The following is a 26,650-nucleotide window of genomic DNA, read 5'->3' as shown; positions in this document are numbered from 1 at the left end:
ATTTCCAATCAGAACATTCACATACTGGACGGCAAAAAAAGATAAAAAAATAAGCAGGAGATGTGAGCAGAAAACACACTTCAGCACTGTAGGATACAATAAACCCAAATCAATACCCACTGTCCTCAATGGTGTGTGTTTTGATTTTTTTTTTTTACAGGGAAAAATGTAAATATGCAGAATCAAATAACACTACTAGCTTGCAGTTGGGTGCATTTCTAATCTATGGAGGGAGTCAGACTTAAAGTTTACCCCTGCTTTTAGTCTTAATGCTAAGGCGTCTTTATTACCGCTAGCTTTAACACACAGAAATGGGGCGGTTACAAATTTCTCATCTAACTCTTCAGAAGCAAGCAAAGAGGCTTGTTCCCCTCAAATGTCTGACTTTTCTTGAGAGATCAAAACAAGCACTTTTGTCAGGCAGAAATGTGCAACAGGAGGCACTAATGAGAGGGGGCGATGACATGTGATCCACCCAAAAACCTAATCCCGGGTGCTGAGCTTCAAAGCACTGGTCTGCTGAGACTCTAGTGGATTTGAAGGACTGTAAAATCCACGATTAAATAAATACTTCATAGCTTTTGCATGATTTTGCACTTGAAAGCCTGCCTTCCTGCTGAATTAAAACTCCAAGTTTTTTTTTTCTCTACTGATGCCTCTTGAACACAGCATAAAAGAGAGGCCCACCAAAGCAGCACATATCTACACGACTGGATTTAATGAGTTGGCATCAGCTCAGGTCTGAATGGAATATTACTTTTATGAATTGAGAACAAAAGAAGCTGCTGTTTGTCTAAGACACAAACAGCTGCAAGGTGAAATTCAAACTCCAGTTTTTTTTTTCTTCTCAGTCAAACACGGCTTCACTACGGCTGACGGAGTCTGTAAAGGTCTGATGACCGACGGCTGACACGCTGGATGCCTTGCTCCTGTTGATGCTATCGCACAATGACCTAGACTGGACTGTCTACCTTCATAACAATGGCCTATTTCTGTGTATACACCTAAACTAGAATTATCTATATTCTTTACGAAAACATGAATCATCTATTCACAGAATGATCGGAGTCAGTTTGGCGTCAGTGCACATACAGCTTACAGTAGCACATTGATTAACATGGTGACACGTATTGAATAGTGCACTGTGTCTGTTCACATCATCATTTAAATAACTTTTCTGTGACCTTTCAGCTTTTATCTCTATAGATTTCACTATTATTTACAGTTTTACAGTCACAAACGATTGCAGGAAAAGCATCGCACGCACTTTGACAGGTAGAAACCCACAATAGATGCCAGACGACAGGACGGCACAGTCCATTGATTTCTCTGTACCTTCAGTATGCTCAGAAGTCCATTAACCCCACGGGCTGTGTAAAGGAGTATTGGCCACATACTAAGCTAAGTCCACGACATGATCCCCTCTGTAGCTTTCTGAACCTATGGTCTCAAACGGGCTGTTTCATGCTACACCATGTGGATTTAGAGATACAACTTGCCTAAAAGATACACATCGGGGTGTACAACCCTCGTCTTAGATAAAACTCCAGTTGTCATAAGAACCTGAACACAGAAAGGGCACGGAGCACAAGGTGAGGGGGTGATGGATGGTGATTTCAGGGTGCTAAGCCTGAGAGACTTGGTTTGGATGGACGGCTGTGAGACGAGGTGAGCTCTTGGTGTGACAAGAAGACAGTGTTTGGACTCAGAGAGTTCTAAGTCAGCAGTGGCAGCCCTTTTCAGCCGTCGCAGCGGCCAGCTCCTCTTCGTCCTCCGGGTAGAGGACCTTGGCAGTGAGGCCGCTCTTCACTCCATCCCATCCGTCGCGGGTGACAATCTCCCCCATCTTCATCAGCTCGTAGATGTCCCTGGTCAGCAGCTCGAAGGCTCGGTCCACGTTGCTGTTGCACTTGGCGGACGTTTCCACGTAGCGGATGCCGAGCTCGGCCGCCAGCTGCTCCGCCTCGTCCCGGCTCACCTTGCGGTCTTTGTTGAGGTCGCTCTTGTGGCCGATGAGGATGTAGACCATGTGGTGAGGCAGGATGTGCTCACTCACCTCCTTGTGCCACTCCTTCACATGGTCGAAGGTCTTCCTGTTGGTGAGATCGAAGACTAGCAGCCCACCCACGGAGTTACGGTAGTATGATGTCGTGATGGACCTGTTGAGTAGATAAATGAACGCTTAAGTCTTGTGAAAGGACATTTTTAAATCTTCAGGCAAAACTAGCGTCAGTAAAATAACCTCAAGTTACCCATGCCAGTTTAACAATGATTCTTCATTTTGGTTATTTGTGGTAGTCAAGCCCAACATGGTAAATCTTTAATAACAAAACACTATCATGTCCCCATGAGGCTCACATAGCTCCGTTTAAATCAACTTTACGGCCGCTTGAAGCTACATGATGCTGACCAGTGCCGAGTTTGATCACCTGTTTGATAGGTCAGGCCCAGCTTAGCTCGAGCCAATGGTATCTAAGATTAGACACCAACCATTTGCGTTCTTTCCAGCATCAGAGTGCTTGTTAAGCACAGCTAACCTGTCCCCAAAGAGTTGCAGTTTTAACGTATCTAGCAAGACACATAACTGCTGCAATCTGGCAATACTACAGCAGCATGAACTCAAAACAATGCAATTTTGGTTGGATGAACTCGTAATAGAGTGAGTTGAAGGAATGCCGAAGAAAAAACTCTAAATGCCAAAAAGCCAAAATGCATGAATGACATCAATTTGATTGGAATTTGACGTCCAAATTGTGAAGTGGTTCTGCTCTGTTTCTGTTTCTGGGGCACGTTTAAATGTGTAGGCATGATGTAAAACATATGTTAATATATTGAGATTGAAATCATTTAAATATTACACTAGAATTTAACACATGGTAACAAAAAAGGCCCTGAAATGTGTAAAAACATAGACTATAATACAAAAAGTAAAAGTATAGCTTCTTTGAATTGTGCAGTAAAGATGCTGCATGCACTTTAAACTTGCATTCTTTCTAAAGGTCGGCAAGGGGGGCAACTAAATTGGCTGCAAAAAAAACTATTGTATAAAAGCCCATAAAGAAGAAGCCTATTTCCTTTTTGAAAGATTTTGATTTCTGGCTTGTTTGCCTTAATTTGATAGGACAGTAGATAGAGCAGGTAACCAGTGGAGAGAGTGGTGAATGAGGTTAAAGACCCAAACCCGGGCCGCCCGCTTGTATGGAGGACCTTCCTCTGCACATGGGGCCATCAGTGCTCCAGTAGCCTATTGTCAATTTTAAAGTTTCCTGATCCACCCACGTATCTCATTCCCAATGTTAAAATCTTCTCGATTACAGTATGATGTTCATTTAGTAAATTATGCTCCCATTACGAATAGATTAGATGATTATGTGGGTATAGGCTTTAAAGCATTACCTGTGCTTGGCAAGTCACCACCACCCTGACCTTTCAATGATAAGCAAGGCCTTTTATATCCACCTTCTGCTCTCAATATGGTCACTTCCTGTTCTAGAAAAGAAGATGGCTAGAACAAAAATACCAAACTTCCTTCACTCAGAACATTTGTCCATACGCAGATAAGTGATGGTTTGGCAACGTTGAATTAAAATGCAAAAAAAATAAAAAATACTTAGCAATTTGCATTTCAACAAACTGGCTATGGTTGAAAAGAAGTGAATTGATTTTGGGCCCTAAAATGTCACAGACCCTGGATTTGTTGCCCCTCTACACCAAGTCTGGCAATGATCTGGCATGAGTTCTGCTTTAGACATTGCAGTGCACAGGTTTATTTGTTTTTTTTCTTTGAATAAAGCTGGCTGATTTCACAAACCATTGTCAGAGAGAAGCACAAGTCTTGTGTGGTGAAGCCTGACAGGAAAACACCCTCTGATGCTTTGGCTTCAAACGAGAAAAGCAGATCTGAGAGCAGAAGAGCTGCTTCTCCAGACACAGCAGCACTTTAAAGGAAATTACCCATGACAGCCGGGGACACATCATGAAACAGAAAAAAAGCAACAGGGTAGGTCTAGATGAATGCTAAACACTAGATCTGAGTACATGGTTGTCATATTTGTGTTGCCCTGGAGACTGTTGAGTCAGTATCTCAAATCTGAGGCCTAAACATGAGGAGGCTGCCCATCATCCACCCGTGAATGAATGCAATGATGCAACTCCATTTTCGCTGTTATTATAAGGGCGAGGGCATCAGCAGATCGAGGCCAATATAATCTTCTTTCCCCCACTGTCCACACTCACTTCATTACATCACAACGAGGAGGGGGGGAATGGCCTTAATTCAATTTAAAGGGTTTCCTTTTATATGAGTCAAACACGACAGCGAGCAAAGGCCTCTACATTATTTAAACGCCAAATCACCCCGGTGAAGGATAGTCGTCACATTCAATTTGGAGATCAGACATTTAGCCTAATTTATATTTACCTGAATCGTTCCTGGCCGGCAGTATCCCAGAGCTGGAGCTTTATTTTCACCCCGGGCTCGACATCAAGCGAGCGGGCATAAAAATCTACCCCGACCGTCGGATCCGCCACATCGCTGTAAATTCCGTCCGTGAAGCGCTTCAGCAGCGACGACTTGCCCACCGTGGAATCCCCGAGTAAAATTATCCTGAACTGGTATTGCCACAAAATATCCATGGCATGACTAGAAGAACGGGGGAGCCTGCGACGAGCGTGTGTGTGTGTGTGTGTGTGTGTGTGTATGAGTGTGTGTGAAACAAAGCCCTGTGCGCGGTGTGTTTACATGAAGCCCCGCTCCTCCTGCTGCTCCTGCTCCTGCTGCTGCTGCCTTCTGCTGCTCAGAGACGCTGAGCAATCATGTGATAGATTTACCTATGCACTACTACACATGACATTTGACTACAACTACAAACCTAGCTGCTGCAGACGTGAATGAGACAATTGTACTTTCAAGCTCAGAGATAAGCTGCTGTTTGACCACGAGAAAACGTAAATTATGGCCGTATCTTATAGTAACCTACTAAGCCTTAAGTCAGCTGCTTATTGGGCTACTCGCAGTAGGAATTTCAACGTCAAAGTGACACTTGCACCAAGAGGATTTTTTTTTTTTTTGCCAACTTTGTGTGACATTCCTACAGATTATTTCACTTCACTTGACGTTTAATTAAAAACTGCATGCCACAGCTGCTCGTCTGTAACACGACACACTCGCACAGTCGTTATTACAAGCGAAAGATCAATATGTGAAGGCAGTGCTGCTGTCCGTGGTTCTGAAGCAAGCAGCGCCAGATTCGACAGGTTATTTCCGGTCTTTCTCTTTAGTGAGCCGACATGTATTTGCATACAAACATTGCAGTTGTCTTTCCCAAGGGAAAACAAAATGCCTTTGTTGAATTTAAAAAAATCTCAGTTGTCGCTGGTACCCCTCTCTGTGTCAGTAACCTCAAAGGGAGCACGATTAGTACAACGTGTTTAAAAAAATACATTTCCCATCATGCACTTGGTTAATATCAGCCAATCGGCGACCTGCTGCTAGGCGCGAGCGTATATAAAAGAGCACGGAACTCTTCTTTCTATCTCTTCCTCCTCAAGACCTCCGCAGGAAAACTGTGCTCCAGAAAGAATTTGGTAAGGCCCTGACTAGTAATCTTTTCATTCATTTGAGTTAAGTGTGTTTTTATAACGTGACATGATAACATTTCTATGTTGAGAAGACTTTTATAGACTTACAGACCACGTTATTTACTAGTTTGGGCTGGAAAGAGTGAGTTGTTAACCATGCTAACGTTATGTCTGGTTTCTACTATTAATGTGGCTTAAGTTTATACTTCTTAACACATTTAATCAGTTTTAACATAATTTAGTAGCCTTTCTATTTTCAAGTAAATCCTTTTTCTAAGTTTAGAAGAATAAAACGTGGGCGAAACGTTGTAGTTTCACATTAGCTAAATGCTAATGCTAACTGATCCACGTGGGTAGATCCTTTGCAAGTCATTGGTTCTAATACGACACGGGATTGACGTTTCTTTAACCTACAAAGCAGGTTTTCTGTTTTCCCCTTTTCTTGCCCACAATACTTAGTGAGAAGGGTTGCTTGACCCACAACCATAAGAGTAAAATCTCTTTTTTTTTTTTTTTTTTTTTTTTTAAAAGAACTTATTGAACCGTGGTGCATTTTAAAGTCTTTAATTCCTTGTTATAATATTGTACTGACTTTGCTATTAAGAGCATGCATTTAAAGTTCCCTTTATCCTTACAGGGCCAACAAGTATTTCCGAGAATCTCCTACCATGGGTGTCTGCATCAAACGCAGGTATGTTGAGTTTTCTTGCCCTGTAAGTTTACTTGCATCAGGCTCCTATCGAAGCCGTTCGTGCTCCACTGTAGCAGTGAGCGGTCAACAGGCAGCCGAGATGATGACTTTCACCGACGGTCGCTGTTCAGTTTGAAAATAACTGCTCAAGCAACATTAAGGGGAAGGACAAACTAAAAGGCATACTGATTTACAAAAGCCACTTAAAAATGTTACCTTTTTGTCTAAACCATTTTCTGTATCTTGCAGGTGTCACACTGATGTGGAAGGTGGAAAAAAAGAAAAGGCCACATCATGTGAAGGTAACTTCCTCAGACTAAAGTTAGATAAAGTGTTCTGGCTGTGATGACAAACTTGCCCTCACTGAGTTAAGGCTTGATTGAGACATTTATAACTGAGCCACAAAATTGCATTGGAAAGAAAATGAGTGGGAAAAGATTTGCAAAAACTCATTTTTTTTAAATATTTATTTTTTGCCTGCTAGGTGATCCTCCAGGCTGATGAAGTGTGACCGACTAAAGCTGTGTGCTGTTAAGGTAAAACTAGTTTTTAAATAAGTATTTGAGTTGCAAGCATGCTATCCTAAGGACCCGGGCTTGTGTTGTAGCCCATGGTTCTCCAAATGTGTGCAAAAACATGGGGTGGTCTTTGACTGCTGTGGCCTCTTGTGCCATAAGCAGCCACTCAACTGTCCGACAGTCACGTTTGTTAATGCAGCAGTAAAGAATATAAGGTATGCCATGGGACCTGAAATGTCTTTTCTTGTTCTGTAGGCATGAGTGAGATCAACTGATCTTCTGTCTGGTGTTGAGAGCTGAATGTGCTCATGTGTCCCTGGCTTGTGCAGGTATGTAAAAAAATGCGAATCTCAAATGCTTTTTTCTTTTCTGATCCATGATGATAACATGACACAATGAGGACTGTTGGATGAAGCTTGCGGATATGGGACTGAGATCAGCACTGTAATTCATGTTGAGAAACTGCTTTAGAATAGCACTAATTAACTTTTCCTTAATTTCAGGTCCAGTAACATGATGGGGCGGAGACCTGCCAGAATTGGCACCACTGAAGGCCATCCACATTTAATTGCCTTAAGAGGAAAGATAATGTGATGTGCTCATGAGATGTCAATTGTTATACAAATGAAGACTGTACATTGAATGAAATAAAACATATACTGTTTATTTGGATTCCTTTTTTTTTATTCACACTTAATTCATAGAAAAGTTAACTGCAGCCCATTGTAGTGATACATATTTACAGTAAGGCCACACTGTAAAGAAAGGTCTAAGCTAAAATGCTGGATTCAGTAATATGTATAACTTACAACTGCAGCTCTCCTAGATTTGTGGAGTTAAATATATATATTTTTTTTTTAACCACTTTCATAATTATTGGTGAAAGCCTGATTAGGCACTTCATACCTGCCGAAATCCCCTGAGTTGGTGGATTTGATTCCAATTTCACAAATAAAATTGGCCATTTTACACCTTAACACTGTCAGGGACTTCAAAGCGGTGCTGGCCACACAGGCTATATGAACATTGCAGGGGATTTTTGGCACATTTCTTTCGGCTACCTCTGTTGCTCATCCCAAGAAAGACCAATCCTTCCATATTATACCTCGTAGGTGACTGATCAGACTTTCCGATGATTAAATACAACTCATTTAATATTGGGGGCAAAATAAATTTTCCAAACTGAGGAGTTTAGCGCCTCAACTATCCGGCCAAGCTGCTTTAACACTTGATCCAGAGCACTGATATCAGCTGTTAGTATTGTGGTTTGCAACACTACAGAAGTTAAATTTGCCTGATGTTGACATGATTGACTTGTTGAGGAAACTTGGAAAACAATTTAAAAAGAAATAATATTGGAAACCAAAATGGGAAGGTAACTGACATTTATGGTTGTTTTTGTTCAAGACAGAAAAAGATTTCATGTATTCCCTAAAATGAAGCAGTATATAAATGTAATGTTGAGGTTCATTGGTAAAATATACAAAGAAACTTTAATGCTGAATTTCAGACCAGAGTCATTCGCTCGAGATTGAAGGTAATTTCAGCTCTGATATCTCAGAGTCCGGGGTGCTGGTGCCGCTCTGATCGCTGTAGGTATCCCTGTGTTAAAAAAACAAAACTGAATTCAAACATCAGATCTGATAAGACCATCTTTAAACTAACTCAGACATGTGACATAACGCTGTATAGTTACCTTGGAGACAGACGGCAACCCTTCTGTAAGTAGCTCTGTATCTTTCCGGCAGCAGCGAGCAGCAAACCGAAATAGGGGGGTGATGGCTTGATGGGTCGAGAGGTGAACTCAGGATGGTACTGCACTCCGACAAAGTAAGGATGATCTGGAAAGAAAAATATATTTTCTTAAAGAACTTTAGCAGCAAGAGTTAATTTCTGAAACCATTATTATTTTTGCAATGTAACCCCTGCAGCCAAATATAATTTGATGGGACTTTAATTTCACTTCAGCTGGAGTAATCTACTCGAGTGACTGGAAAACATCAGACCCGGGTTTAAAACACCAGGATGACATTTTAAAATAAGGTTTGAATGTTTCGTACCATCCAGCTCTATGACCTCCATTCTCTCCCCTTCGACGTCTTGACCTATGAAACGGAAGCCCTTCTCCTCAAAGTGACTCGTGAGCTCAGGATTGACCTGGACATGAACAAAATAAAAACATTTCAAGATAAGAAATTAAAAAATAAAAAAAAAACGGTCAAAGCCTTGGTACGCTGCTCCTGATAAAACAGAGAGGTAAACAAACCTCAAAGCGATGTCTGTGCCTTTCATCCACATACTCTGCATCTCCATAAAGTCTGCCTGGAATACAAAAACAGCTGAGCACAAGGCAGGTACATCGATAATGCTCTTTAAAGTTGTTGTTTTCATTGTACACTTACGTATTACGCTGTTTGTTGTCTTGAAAATGGTCCGTCTCTTTCCTAGCCTCATAGTCCCGCCCATCTGTCCCGGGTTGTGTTCTGGCATATCGATGACCTGCAAAAGATCAAAACGTTAAAATCTCAGGACAAAACACATCTCAGGACTAAAGACTACAAAGTCTTATACTGAATCAAAAGTGACTTACCACAGGGTGTTTTGATTCTGGGTGGAATTCAGTTGAGTTTGCATCTGAGGAAAAAAAATGAAAAGTTTAATGTCTAGTGAACTTTGAGGTAGTCACTGAAGGAGAATATCCTGAAATTATCTAGATATTTTCAGGCGTGCATATGTAATTAACAGATAGTTGTGCTTGCATGGTTCAAGTAACGCTCTGATTCAGCTCCAACTTCGACACAGTTGAAGTGTTGTGTAGTTTTTTAGTTTTACTCTTTATTTACCTTAACTAGTAATAGTAAACGACTCTCTCTTTGGTGTTGATTGATTTCTGCTGTTCTGTAAGTAGCTTTTTAATATACAAACAATGAACCGGTTTTACAATGTAGGAGAGTTCATGTTACCTTCCCAGCCGAGCACGTTCCTGGCAAATTCACACACAGCCAGCTGCATTCCCAGACACACACCTGCAGAGACGAGACACCAGAAGAGTGGTGCGTTCATTTCAACATGACAAATCGGAAGAAGAGATCACAGCATTCAGCACAAAGTAAGCTCATGTACCTAGAAAAGGCTTCTTCTGTTTTCTGGCCCAGTTGATGGCATGAATCTTTCCTTCAGTTCCTCTGACACCAAAACCTCCAGGAACCAGGATGCCACTGTGGACAGAGGAGGGTGGGAGACAGTTCATTAAACAATATCATAAAAGATGTTTTACCTTTCAAGAATAAAAAGAAAAAAAGCACTCAGCACTCACTCAGCACTGCAGAGCTTCTGCCACGCTTCATGGTATTTCACTGGTTCCTCCTGCAGAGTGCTGGGCTCCAAATGTGCAGAGTCTATATACTGAGGAGGAGAGACACAAAGACCTTAAAGGGGAGGTCTAAAGAGTTCAAGATAATCAATCACATACAGTACATATTTACTGTAAGACTTGATGGCTGGATTATGAGCTTCTTTCCCGGTTTGCTTGTTTGTGAATATTCAATGACAAAACAAGTTGTGATCTCTGCCGGCCTCACAAAACTTCATCATCCTGCTTTTCTCCAAACAAAAGAAAGAGCTATCCTATTTTCTGTCTGCAACCCCCCTGAAATCTCATATCAACTTTTACAAAGAAAGACCGTTTTTACACCTCTGTAGTGCTTACTTCACGGATGTGATTAGCAACAGACATAATGATGAAAAAGCCAGAAAAACATGTGACGTCTCTCTCTGTGTCATCAGATACAGAAACGATCAGCTACACGAGCTAAAGCGGTAGAGGGTGAGTGCATATCGTCCGCTAGGTGATCGAATTTTGAAGTCGATTTTACATGGCCATAAAATTATTTTAAGTATTCAAAAACGTTTGGCGGATATACTGAAAGCCTAAAGAGTCAGCTCTTAAAGCTTGTATTGTTGTGCACAATAACATTTTATGAAACATTGTTAGAACATGATATTAAAGCAGTGAGGCTCCATGTCTACATACCTTGACCTCTAATTTATGGCTGATGGCGAGGGCAGAGTGCTCCAGAGCTTTGATGACTGAAGCGTAGGAGTCTGAAAACTTTGTGTACTTCCCCACCAGCGCTATAGAGCAGTGCTCCAGCAGCCGGTCCGACCTGTGAGGACAGAATATCTATTAGTATGTGCAGATCACACAGGGCAGGAGAGAACGCTGAAGCTTGGTTTTCCATCTTTGCTCTCACCTGTCGGACATCTCCTTCCACTTGGTCAGCATTCTCCGGGGCCGGGTCTCTATGGGCATGTTGAGTCTCCTGCTCAGGTATCCCACCACACCCTGATTCTCCAGCAGTAACGGGACTCTGTAGATGGAGGAGACGTCGTGCACACAGATGACCTGGGAAAGACACGTCAGTGAGTTTGGAGTCGTTTCGAGGGTTTGGGCTCAGCTTGGTCGAAGACGACGAGACAGGGAGTCGGTAACGTACCTGTTCAGGTTCTACATGGCAGAACATTGAGATCTTTTCTTTGACAGAGTTCTCCAGAGCCGTGGAGCAGCGACACATGATCTGACGGCAGAGATGACAGATCAATTAAGACCCCCTTTCAAAATGTACCTCATAACCCTCCACAGGTAGAGTTTACAACTTTAAGTTCTGATATTGCTAAGAAAAAAAAACGCATTAAAGAAGGTGACATTCAAAGTCACACACACAGAAGAAGGGAGCATTTACTAATGAGTGAGGACGGCAGGTGACTCACCAGATCAGGGGACAGACCCAGTCCTCTCAGCTCTCTGACGCTGTTCTGGGTTGGTTTGGTTTTCTGCTCTCCTGTTGCACTGGGCTGCACAGAAAAATGATGACATTGCAAAAAAAAAAAAGAATATTAAACTGACGGTATATATTACAAAACTGGCTCTTTGATCTCAAACATAAAAAAATAGAATAGATAGTCCAGTCTCCCTAAAGCTAGAGGAGAGTGTATTGTTTTTGGAGAAAGTTTAATTTGTATTGAAAAGGTTCTCGTCCAATCAGTGGGGTTGATTAAATGTCGTCCGCACAATGTTCTGTTTGCTCTGACTTATCAATTAATTGAGTAGTCATTTCTTCACGGCTCTACCTTTTAACCCCAATTTCAAAATAGTTGAAGATAGAGGCAGTAACATTTTCCTTACAAATAGTTTGAGCACAGACCGTACTCGAGTACACATGAACCGTGGCCCAAACCAGCTCTTTAAGCGGACTCGGGCTTGTTGCACGAGTACGGTTCGAGGTGCAGTACGTTTGTGTTCACGCTGATCAAATGAACCGGGCTTTGGGGTCATGCGTACTCGGATCCGGGGCTCTGGTCTTCTCTACAGCAGCTGACTTATTTCCTTTTTAAAGGCAGGAAGATGTGGCGTTGCTCTCTTACCTGTGGTATTAAACTGACGTGAATGTTACAGAAGTTCTCTCTCTTCACTTTAAACTGGAACTGCCTGAAGGCCTCGATGAAGGGCATACTCTCGATGTCTCCCACAGTGCCTCCTAACTGCAAACAGTCACAAATACGATCAGTGGAAAGCCTTTGTCTCAGCAGGGCCTTTTGGTTGTGCAGTAATAAAAACACTCAGCTTACCTCTATTACACAAACTTGAGGTTCGATATCGTCGTCATCGACGGGTACTTTAGCCTGTTTCACAACCCACTCCTGAATGGCGTCGGTGATGTGTGGCACAACTGGAAAGAGAAAGAAAAACACAAAATTATTGCAGATGTTTCTCCTCATAGTGGATCCCTTTACCGATCTTCTACAGTCGTCGTTTACCTTGAACGGTCTTCCCCAGGTAGTCCCCTCTCCTCTCTTTGTTTATGACTGATTGGTAGATCTTTCCCGTGGTCAGGTTGTTGTCTCTGGTCAGCCGGATGTCCAGGAAGCGTTCATAGTTCCCCAGATCCAAATCCACCTCCCCGCCATCATCCAGCACAAACACTTCCCCTGCGCAGAGTAGAAAATCACAATTGTAAAAACACATTAATGTGTACAGTAAGATTAAGAGCGGTAAGACTTCCTTTGACCTACCGTGTTCATAGGGTGAAAATGTGCCTGCGTCTATGTTGATGTACGGGTCGATCTTGATGGCGGTTACATGCAGGCCACATGATTTCAGAATCGTGCCCACGCTGCTCGCTATGATCCCTTTGCCAATACCTGAGATGACTCCTCCGGTTACCAGGATGTACTTCATCATTACGCTCCCGTATCTGAAGAGGAATGACAGGTTGAAATTAAAAAGCAGGTTGTTTTGGGTGTCACAGTGTTTGGCATGTATCCGTCTAAGCTACCAGACTAAATATAACTTAAAACTCTGAACTATACGATAACAACAGCATTCTAAATGTTTATTTACAATTTTACTATTAGGGCTGAGAATTTGTGTTTGGGGTTTAGGAGGATTTTTAAGACTGAAAATCCAGATTGTCTCTTTAATTTCCTCGGACAGACCTCGAACAAAACACAGGCTGCAGCAAAGTTCGTTCACAGGCTGTTGGAAGTTTGGGCAGCAGCACAAACAATTTCTTTCAGCATCTCAAACAGAGGCATGCAGCCGAGTGGGAGAAATGTGTCTCACTACGAGGCCACCGCAGCCCACAAACATCTGCTAAAAGGCAACCAACATTAGATAACTCATTTTCCAATTTCATCCCGTGTGACAAGGGAGGGACACAGTGGAAAGCTAGTACTAACGCTGCAGTCTTACTGCATATCGCTAAAGTTAAGGTGCCTAGATACAGTGGAAAAGTGGGTTAACAGTGGGTTTATCCACATGCCTAAAACCCAGGTATGTTCTACCCAGACACAAGTATTTTGCTGGTGTTGCTCTGCCTCATCTGTACTTTTGCTAGTGCTAGTTTACAGCTTGCACTTTGACACGAAGAAGGGAAATTCAGTTGACTTTATTAATCCCTGGGGTAGAAATTAACTTTTCTTTTGTTAATTTTCGGGATAAATAAATAGCAAAACCTGTTTTGTATAATTTCTTTGTCACCTGTCGTTTTTTGTGAGAAGAATAAAACCCAAAAACAATCCTAAATCGAGTTTGGTGTGAAGAATGTCTTATTTTATTTTACGGCCATATCGCCCTGCCCTATAATTGCTATTCAAAAAACAGTAAGAATTCACAATTTTAATGGCTGGTTAAACATATACATACGTACAAAGTCCTGCATCCTTACTGACTTTTAAAGTAAAAGTTTATCCTAATCTCTACCAAGAATGCTAGGAAACCTTAATGGTTTGCCTCATGCGCAGAGGCGCTGCTTGTCAAGAGGCAAGGCAGGAAGCTGCTTGGGGCCCCAGACCAGTAGGGGGCCCCTGAGGGCTCAATGAAAGCCAACAAAGAAATTAAGAGAAATGATCTGTCTATAAGAGAGAAAAAATAAACAGGAAAAAAAGAGGAAAGGGAGTAAGTGGCAGACATAAGTGTGATGAACGCTAGTTGCAGGGCCCCCCCCCCCAAATAGATGTTTTGCTTTGGGCCACAAGAGACCCTAGAATCGCCACTGAACCAAAACAATGGTTATCTTTTGTCCTTGTTCTACAATGTTCAACCTTCGATTTGGTTCTCAAGGAAACTAGGTTAATAAAAATACTTAAATAAATTAAAATAAGGAAATTATTTAATTTACGTTATTAAAAGCCTAACGTCACCAAATTCAAAAAGGATATATCAACTTTTTTATTTATTTTCCTAAACACAACAGTTCCACCATACCCAGCATGGCACATTGGGAGCGCTCGTTTGTACACGTGGCGTGAACCGTGCGGGTGGGAAATCCCGCCACTCCATGCACCGCCCGTCTCGGTTACGCTGATGAATTTAGCCACTATCAGTACCAAAGTAAAAGCGCCAGCACATTAGCTTTAGGCTAACACTGGTGAGTTTGTGTCCTTGGTGGACTAAAACAACCCCCGGACACATCAGACAAAGACCCCGAGGTCGCGTCTGCAGGTGAAAAGAAGTTAAACCAACGTTTGCTGAAATACTGTGGGTTTAAAGAAACTGTCCTTGGTAACAAAGAGCACGTAAATTACTCGAGTCAACGTTGAGCATGTAGCATGTTTGCCCTTTTCAAAATAAAAGCGAAGGTACGTGAACACGGCTCCATGAACAGTAAAACAAGCACATCCTACCATCCAATTCAATTTTAAATATTACATTTTTGCTAACGAGACTGTCGCTGAATTTTAAGTAATTCGTTTTGTTGTATTTCAGTGCGTGGTTTAACACACACCATCTTATTTTGACTCTTTAAACCGGAAATCACACTAATGTAAGGTGTTTAGCTTGTAACTTAGCATGTGTTCGCTAGCTAGCCAACATCCTCTGTTAACCGCGTCAAATTTCAACTCACCAAAATATTCTTCAGCCAGAGTTGTCCTTTAAAACAAGCCGTTCAGGACAAAAACAGTTAAAACTTCTAACCAATGCTGGAGTTTCGATGTAGTACCAGTGAGTGTGCTGTTGTTAAACTACAAACCCATCTACCTGTCCTCAGATTGGCTCTACACGTGCATGGACCACGATTCAGGGCTGCAGCACATCATTCATTCTATCTGTGCTGCCTTTACGTACGCCTAGGAAACTAGTGTTTCACTCTTGGTAAATGCAGCAATCAACAATGACAATCTCTTTAAGAATGTGTATATTTAACAAAACACACAGAAATTCATAAAATTAAGAAAAAAAAGTTAAATTATAATATTAATGATATCTACTTTTTGTAGAAATGTAGTCATTGTTCATTGTACAGTGTTGCCCTTGTTATATTTATTTATCTTATTTATTTTCTATTTTCTATTCTATTCTATTTTATATATAATTTTAACTATTTTTGTAGAAGCTGACTCAGGGAGAAACGCACAAGAATTCCAATGTACCTGTACTGTCCTGTACCTGTGCAAATGGCAATAAACATCTATTCTGTTCTATTCTAGTCAAGCGAGACTTTTTAACTCATCATTGGGTGGAGCGTGTGTAAAGCGAGGTTATTGAATTTAAGGCCTCTGGATAGAACAGACATGCTTTCACACCTATTTGATGCTGTCATATGAAGCTAAAGCCATCAACCAGCCACTCTAAGATCAATTAGTTATAATTTAGTGGTGAAAAATAATGCTTCTTGTGGACCTATATGACGCAGCATCGACTTGTTGCAAACGCAGGTATTGTATAAAACATAAAAAAGCGAATAGACAGAATACATTGATATATATTGTTTATTTCACAAGCCCTTTCGTTTTGTTTATTTTATTTCTTTTACTATTTACTCCTTAAAATGAGCCTCCCAGCTAAAGATTCTACACATTAGTACTTGACTAGCTAGAGTGATGATTAAACTTGTTTTTGGGGCCTTTCTGCCTTTCTTGGTTAGGACAGGAAGTGTTGGGAGGAAAGAGGAAAGGGATGACATGCAGCAAAGGGCTGAGGTCGGATTCGAACCCACAGCCGCTGCAACGAAGACTACAGCCTTCGTACATGAGGCATGCAACATGAATGTTAAAGGAAATCAAAATATGTGTTTCAAAAGTGCAAAAGAATAATTGTAAAATTTCAGCGGTCGCTTCTAAAATGTAGTGTGGAAAAGTTGAAAGTTTTATAAAATGCTTTCCCTTCTTTGACTTTTCCTGGTCGTTTTATTTTAATGAGCACTTGAAGGCAGCGCTCAATCCGTCAGGATACCAGCAGGGGGAGCTCGCGTTTTACATTTGATGCTCATTGTGGACAAGACAAGAAAATAAGTTGCTTTTTTTTTTAAAAACGTAGCAGCGCTTTAAACCATCCGAGAAACAACACCTGTGCTGTTCTATATTGTTCCTGGTATTTATCTGCATTAGAGTTATTTATCTTAGAGCTCCTTGCATTGCTCATATCTTATTTCCTAGAGAAAGACAACCAATCTATCCTTGTGAAAATTCATTTGTTCACACCTTTTATTTCTTGAATCCACTTATAACACATTTATATTACTCCAGGAATAGAATAAGCTGAACTGCAGCCGTTCGAGCAGTTTTGTCTTCCTGACAATAGATGCAACAATGAATCAGTGTGACTCCAGCGATAATGTAAGCTGCAGCTCAGGAGCGACAAAGCGAGGCTGAATTGATCCTGCAGCAGAAACTCTTACATGGTTGGAGGCACAGAGATGTTTTCCTACGGGGTTACAACACACTGGTTCCTCTTTCTTTCTCTGACACAAATCAACACTTTCTGCTCCCAATAATATATGGCCACAGTCCAAAGTGGTTAGATACGGCCCACTGAGGAAAGGTCAATGGTCTTGTGATTGCTGTGTATCATCGTCATTGTGCTCTGTGTGATATAAGGTCCAGGCAGGGAGCACTGTGTGCTCAGTTTTGACAAATTGTGACAGGTTCTGATTGAGCAACACAAATCCCACTGTCCTGGTTTTGCTCATCAGTGTGTGGGTGAGCACAAGTGCTGCAAATTAAAATAACAAAACGATGGAGTTAGTGACTGATGGCTGACTCACAGGCAGATAGCCGCAGAGCTGACTGATGCTCCTATGTAACACCCAAATCTGTACTTGTGAGCTCAAGCAGCCAGCTTAGTCTCTGGAACACAGGAGGGGGCTTAATGAGAGTTTTAATTCATTTTTGACCGGAGCTGTGATTGAATTAAACTCCCACAGAAGGGCTGGATCCTCTCCTCGCCACAAGCCATTTCCTCCTATTAAAGATGTAACACAAGCAGCAGGCCGTGAGGCAGGTCAGTCTGAGATGAAATTGGCCGCTCGTCCTTCATTTTATGGAAGAATATACTCTTACAGTCTGTGTGCTATCGAGCTTGGCTGCACACGGGTGAGAAAAGAACACCAAAGAATCTCTGATTTCATCAAGTCTCTGTTGAAGGATCTGAACACGGGCTTCACAGCACCTCATGCAAAACTGTAGAATCAGAAGCAGGAGTGACTGTGTTGCCGGGTCAAAGAAGGAGAGTTTGATGCCGTCTTATCAGTCAATAATGGTGCTTTCACAGTTGTACAAAAAACAAGATCTCAGATCTTCCTGAAATGTTCATGGTGAGCCAAATTTTTCACTGCGCCTATTTATGGAATATTTCAAGCCAGCCCCCCTAACTTTCCATGTGAAGTCAGAGTGAGCTGAAATGTGAACACAGCAGGAAATATTTTGGAAAATATATATCCTTCAACCGGGGCACGACCATAGACTGTATGCACGCATCGATTGTGATCTCTGTGCATGTTAAAAACTGCCTCATTATGTTTTCTGTTCCTCAGTACCGCTATTATGCTGACACCATAACAATTTTAAACAACACATTGATATTATAAAGGCATGAATTGTCATAAAAGCGTCGGACTCTGTTGCTTCGTCAGCCGCTTCAGTGACATTCCTTTTTACGTCGTGTAGTGCCTCCTGAGATGCCACGCTCCTGTCTGACAGGTATATCCTCCCGCTGTGTGCGGACACATGCACCATGTGTAGACAGGCAAGTTAGGGAGATTTTGAGGGCAGCATGCCTGAAATCGGAGTGCAAATGTGAAAATGGCTTAAGAAGAGCAGGAGATGCATGGGTGAGAGAATTGACCCACACAGTGCCTTTTCGAAGAGTTCTGCAGATGTGGTTGAGCACTACACGTGTACAAGTGTGATGTTGAGCCATGTCTCCTCATGAGTATTCATCTTGTGTCTAAACATTCATCAACGTAAGCCATCTTAGTCACCTGAGTCTTATTGTGTGAAGTCTTCTATACACTATACTAGACAATTGTTCTGAAGTCTTTTCCAAATAAGAGCAACCAAAGATTTCTTTAAAATGTGCCTATATCTACACCAGATCTACATAAAAACACACACACATACTGTAAATATAAGGGCTGTCAAATGGATACAGTTTTTAATCGCATGTTTGAAATTACTTTACTTCCTGTTTAAATTCAACCGTGCTTTTATTTTGAAATAAAGTAAGGGCCTTCTGGTGGATGGAAGGTTACAACATTAACTTTAACCAGAGAAAAATAAACTGCATAAAGTGAACAGTAACAAGGGTAAATGATTGATGTCCTAAGGTGGATATTACTTTGGACTTAAAGTTGTGAAACGAGACATTCAAAGATGCAGCAGTGTCCTTCTTTTCCGTCACTGTGACTACTGGGAGACAGTGACGGAGGCTTATCTACGGCGAGCCTAAAGGGACAACATAGCATGAGATTAATCACAAATAAATATATATTAATGCATTCATTTCAGACCTTGATTAATTGCAATTAAATAGTTCATGCTGACAGCCCTAATATACATAACACCGCCCTCTGCTGGTAGGGAGAGTTACTTGCTCTCGTGTTAGCAAAGACCTTGTGTGCTAGTTTTTACGTCGGCTGTAACTTCGAATGGAATTTCTTTTCCAACACAGGCAATGTCAGTTGATGCAATAGCCGCTTGCACCATTAATTATTGTTGATGGTTTGGCGTTTCTAGGACTGAGAGTGAAGGGTTGTCAATTTGTCTTACCTACCGAGACAGCCTCGCCTTTTCCCCTTCTTCTAGTCTCATGCTAAGCTATGCTACAAGTAGGCTAAGCTTGACACTTGGCAATGAGACACTGCAGGTTAGCATATTTTACAATAAATGAAACAATCTGTGGTTTCCTGTGCTGAAGTCTCAAGTGAAAGGAAAAGAAACTTGAGCATGACAAGTGTGACTGTGACATATGTTCAATAAAACTATGACAAGTGCGTTTTTTATCACGCTTGGCTAAAGCCTTATCCCACTCGTCCTCTGTAAAAAAATAAAATAAAATGTAGACGGGTGTCAGTAAAGCTTTAGAAGATGTGGGGGTTAAAAACCATGCTGAAGTAGTTTAGTGCTGAGGGCTGCCTTTACATGAGAGTGTGAGCTGAGTGGGGCTGTGAGGGGGGATGGGCAGAAGCTGTCTCACACCACAGTGATGAAGTGTCTCTCTCATGCACACTGTCTCCTCTCCTCCTCTCAGCCCTCCTCCATTTAAAGCTAAACATACAGCAGGTTTGTAAAGGTAATAGGCCGTTACTGTCAAGCAGGTGCAGCAGCTGAAATGAAAGGTTTTACACTTAGAACGGCTAGCTATGTTTACATAGTAGGCTACACAAAAATATCTGAATTGTTAGAAATGCTTTAAAAAGATACAGAACTCTCTTAAGTCAAAGGCTTAATGTATCACCAATCTGCTCATTTTGAAACAAGAATACCCTGTAAGTTTGCAAAACATTTCAAACGTTGAGATTCAGAAAGTCCTTCATTGAAAGAACGTTCTTAAGGTGATGAAAATGTTTTCAGCAAAAATCCTATCAAATCTGATGGATTTGTATTGCCGAAACGTTTAGGTCAGTGGTTCTCAAACTTTTTTTTAGGGAAATATTGCACTTGCAGCTCCATTGTCACGTGAGCCTTGTGCGGGGAGGCTTATCGAGACGCAGCAAAACCAAGAATGAGTAGACTAATTTCGGCACAGCTGCACTAAAAGCTGTATAAAAGCCGCAATATGTACGCCCCTGTGATGGTTCACCTTCAATCTGAATGTCGCAGAGGTGTAATGGGGTGACGAATTGAGTAACAGAGGCGAGACGTTATCCTCTCTCTGATCACCTGCAGAGTATTCAGACCTGTGATGTGTCTGCAAGGGCTTCAGAGCAATGGATGTTGATCACCTACTAGTTCATTGGTCTTAAATGCTGACGGGTATGGGCGGAAAATACACCTGGGCAGCTGTTAGTATACGTGGGCAGCCTGCCTTGGTGGGACACACTATTCCTTGCATGTTCCCGCTGACCCAGTAGCCCCTCACCTTGATTACTGGTACTGGTTTAGGTATTATAGGGACATGTGTTTTATATTTAGCTCAATCAACGGTACTATATAATCGGGTTATTGAATTAGGTGCACCGTTTTGTTCTTTCTTCTCTCTCAAGCCACATCAGTGATGGATTTTAAAACTTGTTTTTTAATCTAATTAAGGCCTTAATATTAACGACAAACTCAAGTGTTGGGGACACTCATCTGCTATCCCTCAGTGAATCCCATTGTATGCTACATCTTATCAAATCCAACATCTAACAGCAGAGTAATCAGACATGATAAGACTGTCAGGAACAAATCGAAGTTGGCTCATTTATTGTGTTTTGTGCTTAATTTAATTAATAAGGCAACTACTCTATGTTTTATGAGCTTTAAGTCAAATGACATGTTTTTAATAAAAGTTTGTATTCCTTATTTAGACTTTGGAAAAAAAAAAGACAAGGCAACTATGACGTAACCGGTCTGCTATTTTGAAGCCTTGAGTTTTGTTGTATTTGAGCCAGAAGTGACCTGATTAGTGGTAAGGTTGGAGCTGGAGAGGAGCTAGCATGCAACTGGTATTCAGGTCATTATCTGACCAATTAATAAATGAGCTAACGAGCCAAGTAATATGGACGGCAATGAGTAGCAAATTATGAAAAAAATACAACTAGATTTTGGGTAAAAGGGAAAAAAAAACTGGAGTACACAAAAATCCTGAACATTTCCAGAATTTGTGGGTGGCAGTATCTCAGTCTGTAGGGACTTGGGTTGGGAATCGGAGGGTTGCCGGTTCGAGTCCCGGTACGGACCAAGTCCAGAAATTGGTCTGGTAGCTGGAGAGGTGCCAGGCCACTTCCTGAGCACTGCTGAGGTGCCCTTGGGCAAGGCACCTAACCCCCCCCCCCCCCACCAGCTCAGGAGCGCCCACTGTGGGCAGCCCCCCTCACTCTGAGACCCCTCCATTAGTGCATGTCCATAGGATCCTGTTTGTGCATGTGTGTGTATTTCGGCCTATGTTTGTGTAGCATGTTAACTAGACAGAGTGTAAAAACGAATTTCCCCTCGCGGGATCAATGAAGTATAAATTATTATTATTATTAAAATTTCTCTGGGGTGAGCTGCATGTGTGAACACTTGGGATATTCACTTTTCCTTTTTGTTCGAATGTGATCACACGGTGAGATTTGCTGCAAAGGTTTTGCTGCTGAAACACTTCACCTTCACACTGCTTTGAAAAGGTGGGTGGACTGTTTTTGCTGAAAGCAACCCAAAATAGAGGAAATTTTTCAAAACGGAATAAAGAAGCTTTGTGAGTGCTTTTGTTACATAATCTCACAGTCAAGGATCCATGTAGGAATATTAAAATCTTGAGGTTGTAATGTGTATTTAGAGCAGATATGTTTTAAACTGTACTCTTTAATAAGTGTTTCACAGTGTTAGTTGTCTTCCAGTTATTTGGCTACAATTTCAAACCTTTCCTGGTGTGCTAGAAGGTATTTTGCACCAATTTAATTCAAAACTAAAATTTTAGGTTTCTTCAAACTCGGTTTTTGTAATCCGTAACTTTAGAATACTGAACACTAAACATAATGAAGCTTTGTGTTAGTGGGGTCATGTCTATGTTCCCTCAGACCTATGCTCCCTCAGCCCTATGTTCCCTCAACCCTATGTTCCCTCAGCCCTATACGTTCCCTCAGCCCTATGTTCCCTCAGCCCTATACGTTCCCTCAGCCCTATGTTTCCTCAACCCTATATGCTGCTGGCAAAGCTTTAACCACCCCAGCCGCCTCCTCTCTGCCTTTCAAGCCTTTGGTCACCCTTTTGGATGAAAGGGATGAAAGCACTGCGTACCCTAGAAAGCTGATGCATGCTGCTCAGATAACCAAGGGAAAGTCCTTCGAGAAGAGCCGTCAATGCCAAGTTTTCCTGCCTGACATACATTTTTATTAGGGATTCAAAATGATGATGAAGACGAAACTACACCTGAGTCAATAAAATGGATATACAAGTAGAAAAAAATGTCTTAAAAAGCCCCCCCGATCCCCCACTCAAATTTGAAATATCACCTCAAAGTCAGGTCATCATTTTTAAGAAGACCAGACAGTTATGGTAATGGCCTGTAACTACCCACATGTCTTCTACTTCATAACCCCATCTGTCCCAAGAATATGTTTGGTGTTGAGCCCTCCCAGTAGAGATATTATTCAGCATGTTTGTATCACAGAACATTGAATCGATGTCACACAGCATCACAACAGTTATCGGGCATATTCACTCTTCCACTGTGACTTTTATCTCGTTTAATTACGACGAGAGGACGACATCACAGCGGGGCTTTTGTTCCTGCGGAGATATGAGTCTGTCGTATGGGAACATCAGTGGGAACCGTACCCCCAATCTATCCTCCACCTTTCATTCGCTCGCTAATTACATCACTCATCTCTCCTCTGGCCTCTGCCGTGTCACTGGAACAGCTGCTCTTGTTCCTGGAGCACAGATCCTGGGAGACATAGATCACAACTAGTCCTGCTATCGTTGATTGATACAGCCGTGGGAATGTCATCGGCGATCCACTACATGATTGGCTGATTGTAAAGAGCGCTGGTGACGTCAACAGCGCCCTTCTGAGAAGTTGAAGGAATTTCAATTAGAAGGAAAAAAAAAAGGACGCCGGGCGCTGCAACTTTTCTCCGCCTGCTGCTGCAAACCTTCTCTCCTGATTGGGAACGATTTAAAAAAAGATGCGGGCACTCAGAAATAAAACGCCACATGGACACAGGCCCTGGACTGTTTTCTTTAAAACCCATTCTTAGCAACATCCAAATCAAGACATACACACAAACAAATAAACACAACAACCGCATCAAAGTCTCTGTTCTCTTCTAATTTAATCATGCATCAATGGTGGCAATTTGCGACCTTTTAAGCAAAAATTCAGTTGGTTATTTCTCCTTGTGTACACAATCTACAATCAGTGCCTGGGCCTCTGAAGCTAAAATGTATAAACATAGCCTCCCAAACTCCTAACGGACACAGATTCACCACAGGTCTTGATTAACCAAAACAAGCCTTTTTTAATCTCATTCTGAACATCTTCCCACAGACGCCAGACCAAAGGCGCCCCAGAACTGAAACATTTTTTGCAATGGTCTTTGGTTGACATCTGCGCACCAATGACACCAACTCTTACTAAATTCTTAACAAATTCTGTATACATTTATGACACATAAATACACCACATTTAGGTAATTAATTTATCTTTTTTCTGCGTTTAAACATCGACAAAGGCTTGTGGGTAATGGGCAATGTTCCCTATACAATGAACGCTGACTGCCTTATTCAAACCTCAGAAAATCTCTGCAAAAATTAAAGTCTGATTTTAACTGTTTGCGCTATTGGATACACCTGCATTTCCTCCAGTGGATGTTTCAAGTATCTATCTATCTATGTAAACAACACTGAAAGCCAAAACGTAAGAATCACACCAAACTAACCAGTTTGTATTCTCTGTGGATCCTGTTCTTGACACAGATTTGTTAAGGAGCTGTGTTTGAAGACGATTCTGAAATATTGATGTCTCACACAGAGCTCGATGGATGGCAGAAGAGGCTTGAATATTGTAATGCCATAACGTTCCAGTGTGCAAGGGCTATTTAACCCAGTACCATGCAGCGTTTGATTTTTACCAAGTTAAACCCAAAACACCCCATGTTAAAATGTACTTGTACGTTGTATTGTTCAGGCCACAGATGTCCATATCACAGAGGACGCAGTTGTAGATGTACAGAGTCTGGGGAGAAGAAATCTATGTATGACCTTGGTCTTCAAGGAGTCGGCGTAAGGTCAGTATTATCAGGACATGTCAGGTTCTTCTAAATGTAAGAGCCAAGTGTTTTTTTACAAAGTGCAATTCCAGACAAACAAAATTCCAACATACAAATTAGTGCAAATGCATCCCCCCCCCCCCATAGTCGTGGCATATGACATGTAACTTGTGTGGTAGCCAAGTGTCAGATTGAATCAGAATCTGGTTGGTTGGGAGTTCATCTGTTATCTTGCAGACTGGACATACATAGAATTCCATTTTCATTTCCTTTTTGAAAAACCTGCATCACAATACAATAATTTTGGCACCATTAGCTTTTTTAGTGCAATTGTCACTTGAGAATTGGTATGTTTTGGGTTCATACTGCTGTCAGTAAACCAGATTTAAGCTTAATTGTCACTGACATTCAATGAAGACGCATGGAGAATAATAAGGAACACAGCTCCTTGTTGCCCATTTGAGTAATCCTAGCATGATGTTGGGTGAAGCCCCTTTTAGCTTATGTGTCCTCTAACTGGCCCCTAGTCAGCCTCCAGATGTTATGAGAAGAGAAGTTAATCCAGACACAGTTCCAGGAGTAGGCGATGAAATTAACCATGCTCTGAGTGCCTCCAGGGGATGTAAAACCCTGAACACAACAGTGTGGGGTTATACAACATAAGTTCGTGGACTGTGTTACACCAACAGGGAAAAAAAACACAAAGTATCCCAAGGTCAGGCAAGGAAAGGGAGACATTTTGCTTTGCTTTTGCTTTTGCTTTGCCAACAAATCTTAGTGAGACTAAGAACCTGTATATTCCCTGTAATAGAGACTTGCTGTTGGGTTTTCAACTGCCATGAAAGTAACCTCGGGACATACTTGTTCATTTTACCTTCAGAACCTCAATGAAGCAAAATTCCTTCACAGAATTCAACAGTCAATCTCCATATAGGCTTTGCACACGCCACTAATGCTAAAGCTAATCTGCTACCTGCATCGTGCAAACAGTTTTGTTCCTGTACGTCCATATTATTATTTTTTTTATATGTATCTCAACTGCCTTTTTGCTTGGAGGTTTAGAATGAGCCAAAGTCACATAATATGAGAGTGCAAGCATACAGTTTCAGCACAAGCACAGGGGCTATTTGAGTGGAAGGTCACAATATTAAGGGAAATCAATGAGTCATGCTTAAAGTGAAAGATGACAATATCAAAAAGAAAAAAAAAGCTGCATACTTCTAGTTCACAATAGCAGCAAAAGCAGACACTAAAAGTTTCTGCTTAGGCTGAATTTTATTTTCTAGACAACCAACATCAAACACAGTGCTGGTTTCTACAAGAAAACCAAATCTTGCAGATTCAGCTGATATTTATATATATCCAACTATATGGATATATCTTCATGGTATCTAAACAATGTTGTGCATATGTGTATTTCAGCCCTTATTTTAAAAAGACAGTTATATTTGATATCCAACGCTGGGACAACATTTTACTTGTTTAAATTGGGGCTGTCTTACTACATAAAATCATTTTAACCTTTGCTGGTGTTAAAGTAGGAGAAAAAATTTAAAGATACTTGTGTCTTTATTCTTTAAATAATGTATATATACTTTAAAGATATTCCACCAGTGGTAGTTCTTTATTTTAAAACCAGATGTATAGCTTTGTTTAAACAGCACGCCCAGTGACCTTCTTGAATATTGGCCAGTAGCCTACATGAATTGAGTGTGGTGCACCACAGCTGTGTCATTTTGGCTAAGTGATGCAGACTACCCAATCCCATCCAGAAATTCTTATTTCCATCTGGATGGTTGGCCTCCAGTTACAGAATGTTGTTTGAGGTTCTTCTTTGTAACAGTAGAAAGGGCATGGTAACATCAGCAGTCATGGGTAACATCAGTCATATGGTGGTTTTAGTATTGTAAGCAGTGTTTTCTTTATACTAGTAGCATTATTAAAAGCAAGCTGTGACGAAATATTAAGCCAATACAGAAGTGCAAAAACCTGCAGTTCATTGAATGTCCACTTGAGGCCGACTGCAGAATTGTCAGAAGACCCATACACAGCCATTCAGAAATGCCAGTTTTTACAGAAGATGTAGACATGTTTACAGCCAGGTTCAAAAAACAAAATCGGTCTGATCAGCTCATGACTTATTCCGCACACACTGTACTGGGTGTGAAGTCTTTTTATAACTCATT

At 41.4% G+C, this 26,650-nt stretch overlaps 2 protein-coding genes, 1 long non-coding RNA gene and 3 other non-coding genes across 6 annotated transcripts; 4 read left to right on the top strand and 2 right to left on the bottom strand.

Moving 5' to 3' along the window:
• Positions 1-1,410: 1,410 nt before the first annotated feature.
• Positions 1,411-4,853, bottom strand: rab42a (RAB42, member RAS oncogene family a). Its single transcript, XM_061059366.1, has 2 exons — positions 4,421-4,853; positions 1,411-2,159 (listed from the first exon to the last, which is right to left on the bottom strand). Exons 1-2 carry the CDS (start codon positions 4,633-4,635, stop codon positions 1,721-1,723), a joined length of 654 nt encoding a protein of 217 aa, XP_060915349.1. The 5' UTR covers positions 4,636-4,853; the 3' UTR covers positions 1,411-1,720.
• Positions 4,854-5,436: 583 nt separating this feature from the next.
• Positions 5,437-7,426, top strand: LOC132991453 (uncharacterized). Its single transcript, XR_009676192.1, has 6 exons — positions 5,437-5,586; positions 6,218-6,271; positions 6,521-6,573; positions 6,756-6,807; positions 7,045-7,118; positions 7,293-7,426. It is a non-coding gene; the product is annotated as an uncharacterized LOC132991453 (long non-coding RNA).
• Positions 6,309-6,445, top strand: LOC132991717 (small nucleolar RNA SNORA16B/SNORA16A family). The gene has a single exon (XR_009676230.1). It is a non-coding gene; the product is annotated as a small nucleolar RNA SNORA16B/SNORA16A family (small nucleolar RNA).
• On the top strand, positions 6,842-6,972 carry LOC132991729 (small nucleolar RNA SNORA44). Its single transcript, XR_009676242.1, has one exon. It is a non-coding gene; the product is annotated as a small nucleolar RNA SNORA44 (small nucleolar RNA).
• Positions 7,158-7,231, top strand: LOC132991741 (small nucleolar RNA SNORD99). Its single transcript, XR_009676254.1, has one exon. It is a non-coding gene; the product is annotated as a small nucleolar RNA SNORD99 (small nucleolar RNA).
• A 731-nt stretch (positions 7,427-8,157) lies between the features above and the next one.
• Positions 8,158-13,065, bottom strand: ctps1a (CTP synthase 1a). The gene is made up of 17 exons (XM_061060052.1): positions 12,862-13,065; positions 12,607-12,777; positions 12,418-12,518; positions 12,214-12,330; positions 11,560-11,643; positions 11,286-11,366; positions 11,043-11,194; positions 10,823-10,955; positions 10,106-10,194; positions 9,913-10,007; positions 9,753-9,815; positions 9,380-9,423; positions 9,192-9,288; positions 9,056-9,111; positions 8,850-8,946; positions 8,486-8,630; positions 8,158-8,391 (listed from the first exon to the last, which is right to left on the bottom strand). The coding sequence occupies exons 1-17, from the start codon at positions 13,028-13,030 to the stop codon at positions 8,307-8,309; spliced, it is 1,779 nt and encodes a 592-aa protein (XP_060916035.1). The 5' UTR covers positions 13,031-13,065; the 3' UTR covers positions 8,158-8,306.
• Between the last annotated feature and the right edge of the window lie 13,585 nt (positions 13,066-26,650).

This window comes from Labrus mixtus, chromosome 16, assembly GCF_963584025.1.
Source record: "Labrus mixtus chromosome 16, fLabMix1.1, whole genome shotgun sequence".
Lineage (NCBI taxonomy): Eukaryota > Metazoa > Chordata > Actinopteri > Labriformes > Labridae > Labrus > Labrus mixtus.
Note: the sequence above shows the minus strand (reverse complement) of the source record. Positions and strands in the feature narration are given on the sequence as shown.

Bases quoted from the DNA above. Each gene is read 5' to 3' on its own strand.
- rab42a (XM_061059366.1), bottom strand. From the start codon at position 4,635: ATGGATATTTTGTGGCAATACCAGTTCAGGATAATTTTACTCGGGGAT. The intron at 2,160-4,420 runs GTAAATATAAAT...TCTACTCAACAG, and splicing joins GCCGGCCAGGAACGATTCAG to GTCCATCACGACATCATACT.
- ctps1a (XM_061060052.1), bottom strand. From the start codon at position 13,030: ATGATGAAGTACATCCTGGTAACCGGAGGAGTCATCTCAGGTATTGGC. The intron at 12,519-12,606 runs GTAAACGACGAC...TTCTCTTTCCAG, and splicing joins CCTGGGGAAGACCGTTCAAG to TTGTGCCACACATCACCGAC. The intron at 10,956-11,042 runs GTGAGAGCAAAG...CTGTCCTCACAG, and splicing joins TGGAAGGAGATGTCCGACAG to GTCGGACCGGCTGCTGGAGC.